A 12083-nucleotide genomic window follows, 5' to 3' on the forward strand; every position below is an offset into this window, starting at 1 on the left:
AATCTACGTGGTCATGAAGGTTGAACAAATGGCACAGAATATGTTATGGCGAATAATCTACTCTTCGAATTCATTTCTTTACATTTTTGTCTTTTTTCCTTTGATTTTGGCATTCTACGACATTGGTATCATTTCTAAATGTTTTCCTTGCAACTTATGGTATATTTTTGCTCATTTAGCAACTGTTTTTGCACGATTTACAGTATGGTTGAAACCTTTTTTTTTTTGGAAACGGCCGAAAATTCATGCGCGCGCGGATGTCATCCATATAATCAAATCAACATGGCCTAACTCACATCATGTCATACGCCACTTATGTTCATATTCCTGTAGTAGTCTCTTAGAATAGACTTGATTGTATTGATCATATTGTTATTGATGCCATACATTGTACCCTGTACAACTGTCGAGCAATAAAGTTCATTCATTCATTCATTTTCATATGTCACACTAATACAATTAATATGCATCTACCTCTGGAGAAAATGTCTAAAAGCTTTATATTAGAAGAGGAAAGAGAGATTATACAGATCCATAATTTATCTCTTGTGAATGACTCTCTCACTCTCAGACTTAGTTTATACATGTAAAAGACTCTAAGTTCCCATGTTAAGTCAAATGACTCAAAGTCTCTGCCTCGAGTCAGGAGACTCAAATTTTGAGTCAAATGACTCATAGTGCCTGTCTTGAGTCAGATGACTCAACCCCCCATCAAAATATTTGGCGTTTTATATTAATTCTTTTTTATTTTATTTTATTCACATTGATTTTTGAGCATTGGATAGGAAGCACTTGTTGTGCTTATGTGAATCCGCTGCTCATAAAACAAATGTAAACATAAAGATGACATAAAATATAACATAAGCATAAAATGAAAGTGGCTGGCGCACCAATACCTATAGCATAGCATTAATGAGATTGGTCAAATCTTCCAGAGTGATGAATATAGTTGAACACAATATGAAAGATATGGCAGTTAGTAGGGTATGGGAGGGAGGGGCTAGCCTGGGTACCATCCGGATTTTCGCTACACAACGCTCGAAAAAATCAGCGTTGCGTAGCGAAAATCCGGATGGTACCCAGGCTAGGGACTCCTGGGGCTACCTGTAAGAAGTAGAGTGCATAATGTGGCGTCATTTTTATATTAATGTACACTTGTTTTTTAAGTTTTTTTCTCTCTACTTCAGCGCCTGCCTCATACATGCAGAGTGTGTTTGGAGAAAGCAACATCAGGGATGATGATGATAATGAGTACATCAGGGGGACCCTGAACTACGCACCCAAGTATCCCTACTACAACTGGAGCCAACACCCACAGATCTAGGCATGGCTTTCTAAGGCCACACCAATTTAATTTGTTGGTTTTCAGATTCACCTCTTCATTTTTTTCTGATTGGAAAAAAAAAAGATTCTGGTTCTGAATCAAGTAAAAATGCTCATATTTTGCCCCCAACAGTTGAGGATAGTCCTTTTCTTCCTACTTCCTACAGCTTTGCCATCTACATCTCAATGCAGTGGTTTAATTCAAAATTCATTGTTAAAATATTAACCCAGCCTTCTGTGCTGACTTCATGGCTTCTACAATGTATTGTAGCATTTGTGGCTATGTAAGGATGCATAGACCTGTTTTTTTTTTTTCTGCCGTCGCTTCATATTTTTTATGAAAAAATCCAAGAACCAACAAATTGGTGTGGCCTAAAGTTGACTCTGTGGCTCAGTCAGTCAGAAGATCCAGAGGTCATGGGTTTGATTCCTGGTTAGACATTGTGTTCTTAGCAAAGGCACTTGACACGATTTTCCTCCCTCCATCCAGGTGTAAAATGGGTAAATAACTTTGGTTGGTGAGGTAAAAGGTGGTGGAAGGAGAGGGATGGGCTCTGCTTTCCTATCACCATGTACTGGTTACAGTGGATTAACAACCTACTGCCTCTTTACCATACCTACCTAAGTAAAAAAGTTAGGGGTTGCTAATTATTGCAGGTGGAAAGGTGGAGGTGAAAATTTGATCTGTATCTGTATCTGTATAGCCAGAATAACCGCCCTTTGGCGTAACAGTATAGCCAGTATAACCGCCCTTCGGCGTAACAGTATAGCCAGTATAACCACCCTTTGGCGTAACACACCAGCTTCTGTAACACACCAGCTTCGGTAAAATGATATGGACAGTGAAACACAACATATATATTTAAGGTATGATGTTTAAGATGTTTTTGAATGTAAGAATTATATTCCATGACTATATTTGATAATATTGAAGCTATATATTGCTCATAAATTCATAACTTTGTTGATATGGATGCTAGAATAGGTATTATGATTAAAGACACCAATAAACAATACTTGTTTTCAAGGCATTTACTTCCAACAGAAATGCAGACATTTAAGTACTGTATGTATATCAAGGACTTTCCTGTTTACAATGCTTCAAGGACAAAAAACAAAATCTTAAAACTGTACAAGCCCAGAGGTGGCACAATGGATACCCAACAAGTATAAAGAGTAGTTTGAAGCACCTACTTAAGGCCACACCAATTTAATTTGTTGGTTCTCGGATTCGCCTCTTCGTTTTTTTCTGATTTGCAAAAAAAAAAAATATGATTCTGGTTCTGAATCAACTGAAAAATGCTCATGTTTTGCCCTCAACAGTTGAGGAAAGTCCTTTTCTTCCTAGTTGTTACAGTTTTCCCATCTATCATTGCAGTGGTTTGATTAAAAGTTCAAAATTCAATGTTTAAATTTTAACCCAGCCTTTTGTGTTGACTTCATGGCTCATTTCGTAGCATTTAAGCCTATAATGGGATGCCTAGACCTGTTTTTATTTTTATTTTTTTCGCCCTGTCGCTTCATATTTTTTCTGAAAAAATCCGAGAACCAACAAATTAAATTGGTGTGGCCTAATGTAAACAAAATACAGCATACCACCTTTTTTTAACTGCTTTAAAAAAAAGTTATAAAAGAAAAAAAAAACGACTATTGAAAACAGTAGAATACTATGGTAATTTTGTGCTGTTGCTGATCTACATTTTGACACCTACATTGTATTGTTTCTTTAAGAATCTAAATAAAAACATAGCAGACTTTACTAGTGATACAAGTCCTTATGTTATCAATTGACAATACCATTGCACTGTTCAGATTATACAATGTACTTCTGATATAGGATGGAGCAAGAATTCATTTTACACATGTACCTCCTTGCTTTTACCAAAGAAGAGTTGCCAAGCTGACATTATCTTTAGACACAACATCAGGTTCCTTACTCCTATTGGAACTAAAAATCTTGAGTCAAAACACAAGCAAAAAGCTGGTTCTGTATCATTTTATGACCCTATAAAAGACTAGGGATCCCCCTCTTTGAGAGTCAGACACTCCCAAAGTTTGCAGTAAGTGTCATTTCCAAGATGATACCACATCTTCAGTAGGGGTGTACAGGGTACATTTCCTGGTGTTCAGCTGTCATTTTCAAGATGATACCACATCTTCAGTAGGGGTGTACAGGGTACATTTCCTGGTGTTCAGCTAGTTTATGACCCCATATGAGCACAGGGATACCCCCTCTCTAAAGAGTCAGACACTCCCAAAGTTCTGTAGTAAGTGTCATTTTCAAGATGACACCACATCTTCAGTAGGGGTGTACAGGGTGCATTTCATGGTGTTCAGCTAGCCTGTGGTGCTGGTGGGTTTGTTATCTTCTTCCTGTAGCAATATAAAAATATTAGTTATCAGTACATGGTAAAAGAAACAGCATACACAATACTCCTTTTGGAGTCCAACACCCCTGGCATGTTATATATGTATGCAATGTATCCAATTTCTAATCTTTTCAGCCTCTTCTAATGCCTGTTATTGGTTATTATTACCTATAACTCACCAGTAAGTGAGGGACCACAATTTGCAGTGTCATAAATTTACAGTAAAGCACATTAAAAAAAATACCTTCAAAAGTGCAAAAAATTCACATTAGATTTGGCAAATACTCTGCAGAACTTCAAACTTTCTTGGTCAGGACTCGTTTTGTCACTACTACTATGGAAGCAAATGATCTTTCCCCCATATTCCATCTCTCAGAATGACGTTCCACGCTGAAAGCTTCTTTCCTAGAACTATACTATGGAACAAGCTACCCTGTGAATGCTTCATAAATAAGCACAACCTTAATTTTTTAAGTCTAAGGTAAACAAAAATCTGTCTAAAGTACAGTACATTAATGTAACCCAAAACATGTTAGTGGTTCGTATGAATCTTGTTTTGCAGTTAAAATTGAAATAAATCATAAAAAAGGAATTTGCCCACTCTACCTCCATGCACAATCTCAGGTTATTTGGCTGAAGAATGACAGAGTTGAACCCATTTACCAAATGGGGGAAGAAGAAACATGAGGGAAAACAATATATTTCATCCATACCATGGTATGGAGTGAAATACGAATAAATTAATCTCTGCCACCTCACCTCTCGAGATCTGTCCTTGCTCCCCCGTGACCTACTGGTGTCCATGTCCTCAAACTTGTCATGTTCCCACTGGGGGCTGAACCTTGACCCCCGACCTCTCCCTCCGAACCCCCGCCCGCGACCTCTGAACCTCGGCCCTCTGGGTACGAAGCCTCGCCCCCGGCCGCGCCCACGTTCCCGATCAAAGGACGCTCCACGGAGAGGAGGGTTGTCTCTGTCATCATGCTGAAGTTAGGAGGAACAAACAGTTTTCATTGTTAAATGAACACGATGAATTTAGTATTTCACGTCAATGTATTGACACTTTGATTTTGCCTGGCACTAATATACATGTATCATAGTTCACTCAATGTCTGTGGTAGCAAAAGTTCACTGTCTGAGAAAAATGGAGGTGTACACAGAGCTATGTGTATATCATATGTTCACAATGGTGGCAGGTGCAGATAAAAGAAAGTCAGCAGATTATGTAATGATAAGTTTGTGGTACCGAAGTGACCCTGAAAAACACAAACATATAAAGTACTGCAGAAAAATTAGGAATTTCATTACTTTGTGCTGTTGTCCTTTTATTAATAGTTTACTAACAGTAGCATTATGACAACAACAAACTTAAAATGTAAGTGCAGTTACACATGGCAGACTTCATTTTTTGGGGGTCCTCTCTGTTATGACTTTTATACTATTATCTTTCAGAATCAGATTCACAGATAGAATATAGTACAAACCTCATAATAGTAAGCTCCCTTGGGTGTGGCCTCTGGGTCTTTCTGCCAATCGTCTTGGAACTTGTCTGGCCGGCTGGAGAAGTTGGGCAGGCCCCTTCCGCGGCCCCTCCCCCTGAAATCACCCCTTCCCCGGAAATCGCCTCTTCCTCTGAAGTCGCCTCTCCCTCGGAAGTCGCCACGTCCTCGAAAGTCACCGCGGCCCCGGAACCCTCCCCCTGTGGTCCCCCCTCCCACGCCAGTCCCCCCTCCCCCTGTACCCACCCCTTTCCCCGGAGTCCCTCCGGAAATCCGTTCTGCGGTCTCCCGAGCGGTCGCGCCTGTCGTCTTCCGGGTGGTGGTCGCTGTAGTAGTCGCTCTCGCTCTCCTGTCGCCTGCGGACCAGGGTCTGCCTCAGGTCGTTGGGATCGCGTACTCTTCTCCCGTCGTCGTGCTGGGCTCCTCGCTCGCTGGACCCGCTTCGGTCGAACTTCCTCTCCCGCCTTCTGTAGTCGTCTCGCTCGGAGTGACTGTAGCCACCTCGCTTCTCAGCATGGGGTTCCGCATCTGGTGACCGTCGGCTGTCGCCGTGAGAAGTAAAGCGATCGCTGAGGCTTCTTCGAGGCGGTGATGCGGACCTTTTTCTACCATGGCTCCGGTCCTCTTGGCTTCTGGAGCGGCGTCGAACTCTACGAGGATCTTCCGCACCTTGAGATTCCAGCCTTCGCCACACGCTGCTCTTCCCCTCGCCACGTCTTGGCTCTTCCTCTGGCTCATCGTCGTCTAAGATCTGGATGATCCTCCTCTCTGTCTTCACTTCCGGCGCGGCTTCAGCCTCTGTTACGGGTACGTGGGACTTGAACTCGGGGCGCTGGGATATCGGACGCAGGCCCTCGTTTGGCTTGCGCGGGACCACCACGGTGTCCGGATCGATGGCCGGTGACTGATGGACAGTGCGGTGGATCGTCATCTGTACCATCTCCAAGTCCACATCCTTGTAGGAGAGGTGCTCTTCCTTCCGCGCTTTCTTCTTCTTTTCCTCTTTGACAGACAGCACGATATCTTCCTCAGGAGATTTTTCCTTGCCCTTCCTGCTGTATTTTCTTGGAGGACTTCTGCTGTCGTGTCTTCCCTTCCTATCTGGGGATGAAGCTTGTGCTTTCTTTCCATGTTTCTTACTCTCTGCGTGCTTCTTCTCTGTTGCCTTCTGAGCTTTGCCATGATGGGTCTCCTCTCGAGAGTGGTCTCGTTTCTTCTGCCCTTTTGCTTTGTGATGTCTGTCGTCGGATGTATCCCTCTCCTTGCCTTGACCTTTGCCAGCTGACTTCTTCTTCCCTTCAAGCGCAGGTTTCCTTGTGTCTGAACTTCGCGATCTTTGGCTGGCTTCCTCGGTGGACCTTCGTGAAGCCTTACCACGCGGTGGGGGTTCGTCGTGTTGTGCTCTTGGAGGTGAGCCTTGCCTGAATGCTGCCTCCCTCTCTCTCACAGCTGCAGGCTTGGCCAGCGGATATTCTCTTCTCTCCGCGCCATGTTCAGGATAGTCTCTGTAGGGGGATCTAGAGAAGCGCTCTCTCCCCTTTTCCTCTCGTAGAGGCCACGCTTGTCTTTCTGTCGGCTTCAGCTCCTGCCTTCTGTAGTCGCCACCTTCTTCGTACGGCGAGTTTCTCTCCCCTTGGTGTATTGGCTCCCTGTCGGGGTAGTCATCTTCTATGAAGGGGATGTTGCGCTCAGCGACTTCGTGAGGCAGTCTGTCGTCTTGATACGGCCCTTCGTTTCTCTCCCACGACCGCCCTCTGTTTCCCCGGGGTGGCTCGGGCCGACCTTCGTCGAAACGTGGCGACCGATCCCAGGAGCGTCTGCGAGGCTCTCTGTCGAAATCGGCATCGCGGAACCTCTCCGGAGTTATGGCTTGTCCTCGCGGCTTCTTGACATCATAGATATCCTCGTAGCTCCCCGTGCGCTTTCCGCCCAAACTGGCAGGTCTGGGAGACAGGTTCCTCGGCGGGTACCCCCCTCGTTCTGCCGAGAAGCTCCCCCTCTGTCGGACAGGAGACTTCCACCTTCCCTCAGGTTCAGGCCGAACATCCTCGCCATCGCTGCGGTACCCCTCCCCACGCTCCCACTGACTCCTGGGTGGGGAGGGGGGCAGCGGCTTCTTCTCCACCTCCTCTGGTGGGTACGTCTGCTCCCATTCTTCTGGGTGGGAGGTGATTCTCGGCGGGGGGCTAGCTCGGGCGTCGCGGCCTCTCGATCGTGATCTGTGTCGTGATCTGGATCTGTGCGACGCTCGTCTTGTGTGCCGCGGGGAGCGAGATCTTGATCTGTGGCGGGGCTTGGTTCTTGGCGAGTGCGAGCGCGATCTCTTCGGGGATCGGGATCTCCTGGGAGACCTGGATCGACGCGGTGAGCGGGATCGTCTCCGAGATCTGGATCTAGATCGGGAATACGACCTTGAGCGTGACCTCCGGGAGTACCCCCTGGCAGGTGGGAGTGGTCCTATTCTGCCCCGCCCCCTCCATCCCCTGCCACGCCCCCGGCCGCGCCCACGGAACGGACGAATCGGGGAGGATCGTCTCCGGTAGGGAGAATGGCGCCGACCTCGGCTTCGCGATCTTGACCGGGACCGCGACGAATAAGATCGTGACCTGGATCGGCTGAAGAGAAAACAAACTCAGTCAATTATACGGAGACTTAACTTCTGGATCTGATTCGATATATAGAGAGAAACATTGAAATTCAAAGCATTGTATGCTGTACACATGCTATCACATGTACTACAACAGCTGGATTGTACTACAACAGATGATGATGATAGTTAATTACCTACATATTAATCAAACTAACTTCTAGTGACATGTTTGCTTTTTCTCTTAGGCCACACCAATTTAATTTTATGGATGACATCCTCTGAAGACCCCCAAACTAGTGCGCGCGGGCGAAAAAAATAAAAATCCGGCCAAAAATAAAAATGCTACAAAACCACAGGAATACAAACCTGGTATTGTGAATTTGGCGCATTACATAGCGACGTATACGACAGGCCGGCACATGCTGACTTTTTGTGGAATTTATGAATCGACACTGCTGTACGTATGTACTGAGTTCTTGAGTCTTGGAGCTTCGGTAGCCTGGCTGCCGTCAACCAGAGTTATCACCACCATGCACTACCCAGGCCTAAAGCCAGGCCAGAGCCTCGGAATACGTGATTCTTTTTTTTTTTTTTTTTGAGATCGGGCGAAAATCATCCATAAAATTAAATCGGTGTGGCCTTAGGGACTTCAACTTTGATATACCAGTCATGCATGTGATACAAAATGCATGATTTATTTACAATTACAATGTGCAAGTCCAGTTACTTCAACTTGTGGTCTTAAAAAGCTATCTAGAGAGTGTTTTACATGTATCTTATCAAATATTCATGTCTGGTTGCACCAAATTATGACACTTTGATTGTACGGAGTCTTTGAGTTGCACATTTATAAGTAGCCAACATGTCTGTACATGTAACGTGTTACATGTATTTATGTAGCTCAAGTTCAACCACACAAATAAAGGAGGTTATAACTTATATCTTTATCATACATAGTGCAAGCTAGCTTTGGTTGCACCAATTGCATTTTGGTTGCACTAAATTAAACTGGATCTTTGGTTGTACATAGATGGCCATTATACATATGTACAAGAAGTTTTCACTCTCTTGTAAAAATATGCATGATCGAGTTTAAAAAAAATATCTTGAGCTACATGTACACTGTACAGGGATGTTTTTACCCACGCACAAATCACCTACCTCCCTTTCCGCTTTCTGCCCTTTCTGGCAGGAGATCGGGATCGTGCCATTATTTACGGATCACGCACAGATGCACAAACACAGGGATCGTCTGTGGAGAATTCTGTCGACAGTGGATCCGGGTCGGACTGGTTGAAGCGTGGTCGCCCTCCCCACTCTGGAAAATAAAAACACCACCAAAATCAGCAAAACGAACGCAAACCAGCCACAAAAACGATTGAGAACTGGATAACTGTAGCTGCTATGATTTGCACGGGGACTTACCTATCCAATGGCAGCGGGATTTCTTTAAAACAGAAGAAACTTGGAGAAACCTAGAAAAGACCGCAAAATTTGGCAGCCATCTTGTCTGGTACGGAGGATAGATATCAGCCAATCAGAGAAGTCGTAGCAAATCGGTGCTGGGATGCCGAATGATGATAAATAATCTTTTCAAAACTCAAGTATCAGATTTCATCGATATTCTATGATATTGTTGTAAAATATTGTTATATTGATCCACACAAAACTTGTCACTTATATTAATTGTAGATTGTAGAATTAATAAAAAAAAGTCATCTATAAGGGCGCCTCTGATTTGCTGCAAGGTTGAGACTAGTCTATTAGAAATATAGGTACATTAGAAATATCGTCAAATTATTTTGCAAACTTTAACGAATTCTTTTCGATTAAATATAGTATTATGCCAAATAATTTATATTAATGTAAAGTAATTTACTGTATTTACTTTACTGTGTGATTAATTAATTATTTAAGGGACAAGTAATTCAAACAACTCCCTAATATATAGTAGACTATTCCAGTTCGCCTTTGTTTTGAAATGCGCGCTTAGCGTGTAAAGAGAGGTCGCGCCGGCCCACATAGACATTTTATTATGCAGAACTAGTCAGTTGCAAAGCCGGTTTTCTGGCAAGTTTCCTCTCTTTGCTTCGTCAGAATCAGAACACCGAATGACAGACAAATCGCCAGCTTCTTGAAGGTAAGTTCGCGAAGGGGAAACTTTAGCGGGAAGTTTTTGGTGCACTGTCTTTGTCTCTGGTGTTGTAGCAATAGTTCCTTTGTTTTCGTCCATGTGGTGTTGATATAGTATGAATTAATCAACACCAGGTGTTACCTATTTATGAAATCTCTTTGTACGTTTTTGTTGGCTTAAAAAATATCTCACGTTGTCACGTACACATTTTAGAGAGATCTGTTTTTACAGTTTGGAGAAAAGAAATTTATTGGAATTAAGGTACCAGGTGTTGAAACTCTCACACCTGGAATTTTGGGTTAGAGATTGAAACGATTGTTTGTTTTATGTATCTGGGCCAATTGTACTGTGTCAACAAAGACAAGGAACTACGTACTGTGCTACAATTGAATTGGGCCATCCATCCTATTCAAACAATTGAGAGCAGGGAGGTTAAAAATCTAGATTTTTTATCTTTGACAGAGCCAAGTAGAGCCATTCTCTAACGTTACACCAAGGAGGTCATAAAATTTAAATCTTTGAGTCCCAAGGGTTAGATTTGGTTGCAAATTGTACTGTCTACATAATTTATTAGAAAGTAGCACAAGGAAGTTATTGTGGTTAAGACAAAGGGTTGTAGTCTGTATCTGTATAGCCGGTATAACAGCCTTTCGGCGTAACACACCAGCTAGTCAGTGATTTTACATTTAGTAGTATGCATTTTTTTAAAGTTACATTTCAACTATGCTTAGCCTGCATGTTCTTGCAATTAGAATGTATATGTGAACACAGTTTTGGTCCCTATAAATGAGGGCCTGTATGGGGGGTCCAGACAATGCTTTACGCTGAATTCGGAAACCTCTCGATTACGCTTTACGATAAATTCCAAGTGGCTACAACGCATTACGTAGAATTAAAACGCCAAATACGCTCTACGCAAAAATATTAGAACGGTCCATCTACGCTCTACGTAGAATTAAAACAGCCGATTACGCTCTACAGAAAAGGGCTTGCGGGTCCCCACTATGAAGTATCTTACCAGAACCATTGCTGTGCAGCTATGCAGAAAAAAACAACATGTATTTCGAGCGATATCTTTTGTTTCTTTTGTTCATGATATCCTTTGTACTTTTAACATTATTACAATGTACCAGACAATTGTGTCTGTTAACTTTGCTGGTACTCGTGTTACACAGTGTGTGTGGCTTAACCTTGAGTCAAGTGTACAAACATGTATTCCCGTAGGCTAAGGTGTAACTTCAAGTCAAAAAATGAAAAGGTAAATATGCAGTGTTCTCTCCAATGCTATTGAGCATATTCTAGTATTATAAGTGAATGAATGAAAGACCTTTATTGTACGTTTGTGCTCTAACAAGCTAAGTACAGGTCATGGATAAACAGGGAAAAAGAATACAACAATGACACTTACAAACTATACATACTAATATGTGGTCTAGTATTTACAGGTTCAACTTCTTCTCGCTTCTTGAGGCAGTTAATTAATAATTAGATGTACGAACATATTGAGCTAATGATACATGGTTTATAAAGTTTCATATATGGCCCCCTATGCTGTGATTTGGACCCATATGATGTGATTTTGATAAATCTTGCAAGAAAATGAAAATATAACTTTAGAATAAAGCTATAGTAAAGGGGAAGATTAACTTCACAAAATCTGTCCCTTAATAAGTGAGAAATACTAGTAGTGTCTCAGGGGGTTATCATGTAAAAACTTCAAATCAAAGAATGAAAAGGATAATATGTAACTTTTTAGGCTAAGAGGTTGATGAATATCATTTTTCCAACATACATGTAGTATATAGGCCTCAGCTGAAATCACAGATCATGTGAAAAACAGTGGAATTTTTTGTACAGATAAAAATCTGAGATAACCTTCGAATTCACTCTGCAATTAGACAACCATATGGGAATATCTGTCTACATTTACAAGTTACAAGAAGTTATAAATTCTATTGCTAAATTTCTCCTTCAGTAGAATTCAGTAAAATACTAAAATCCGGAAGTCCAAACCTAAAAGCATAATTTTCTCCAAAAATTATTACTTTTTTTGAAGCGTGCTAGAGCTAAGAGAACACCCAAAACATTGATACTATCAACAGTTTGGAATTTGTCCTTTTTTCTAGTTTCTGAGGCACACCCATTTTTGTACTTCAGTACATAAAAAA

The 12083-nt window shown here is 42.3% G+C and overlaps 2 protein-coding genes across 2 annotated transcripts in view; one reads left to right on the forward strand and one right to left on the reverse strand.

Annotated features, from left to right (window-relative positions):
- LOC109479571 (arrestin domain-containing protein 3-like) overlaps positions 1-1642 on the forward strand; it is a 17065-nt gene extending 15423 nt beyond the window's left edge. Inside the window, exon 8 of the mRNA XM_019781560.1 lies at positions 1188-1642. Within this exon, the coding sequence (XP_019637119.1) occupies positions 1188-1324 (137 nt within the window). The 3' untranslated portion in view covers positions 1325-1642. The remainder of the gene's footprint in view (positions 1-1187) is intronic.
- A 1818-nt stretch (positions 1643-3460) lies between these two features.
- On the reverse strand, positions 3461-9347 carry LOC109479560 (serine/arginine repetitive matrix protein 2-like). The gene is given in 6 exon segments (XM_019781542.1): positions 3461-3696; positions 4452-4676; positions 5177-5374; positions 5376-7806; positions 8943-9099; positions 9257-9347. Coding segments are annotated over 5 exon segments (2940 nt in total). The 5' UTR covers positions 8993-9099; positions 9257-9347; the 3' UTR covers positions 3461-3660.
- Between the last annotated feature and the right edge of the window lie 2736 nt (positions 9348-12083).

Source organism: Branchiostoma belcheri, unplaced genomic scaffold (genome assembly GCF_001625305.1).
Source record: "Branchiostoma belcheri isolate BF01 breed outbred unplaced genomic scaffold, Haploidv18h27 scaffold49, whole genome shotgun sequence".
NCBI classification, from domain to species: domain Eukaryota; kingdom Metazoa; phylum Chordata; class Leptocardii; order Amphioxiformes; family Branchiostomatidae; genus Branchiostoma; species Branchiostoma belcheri.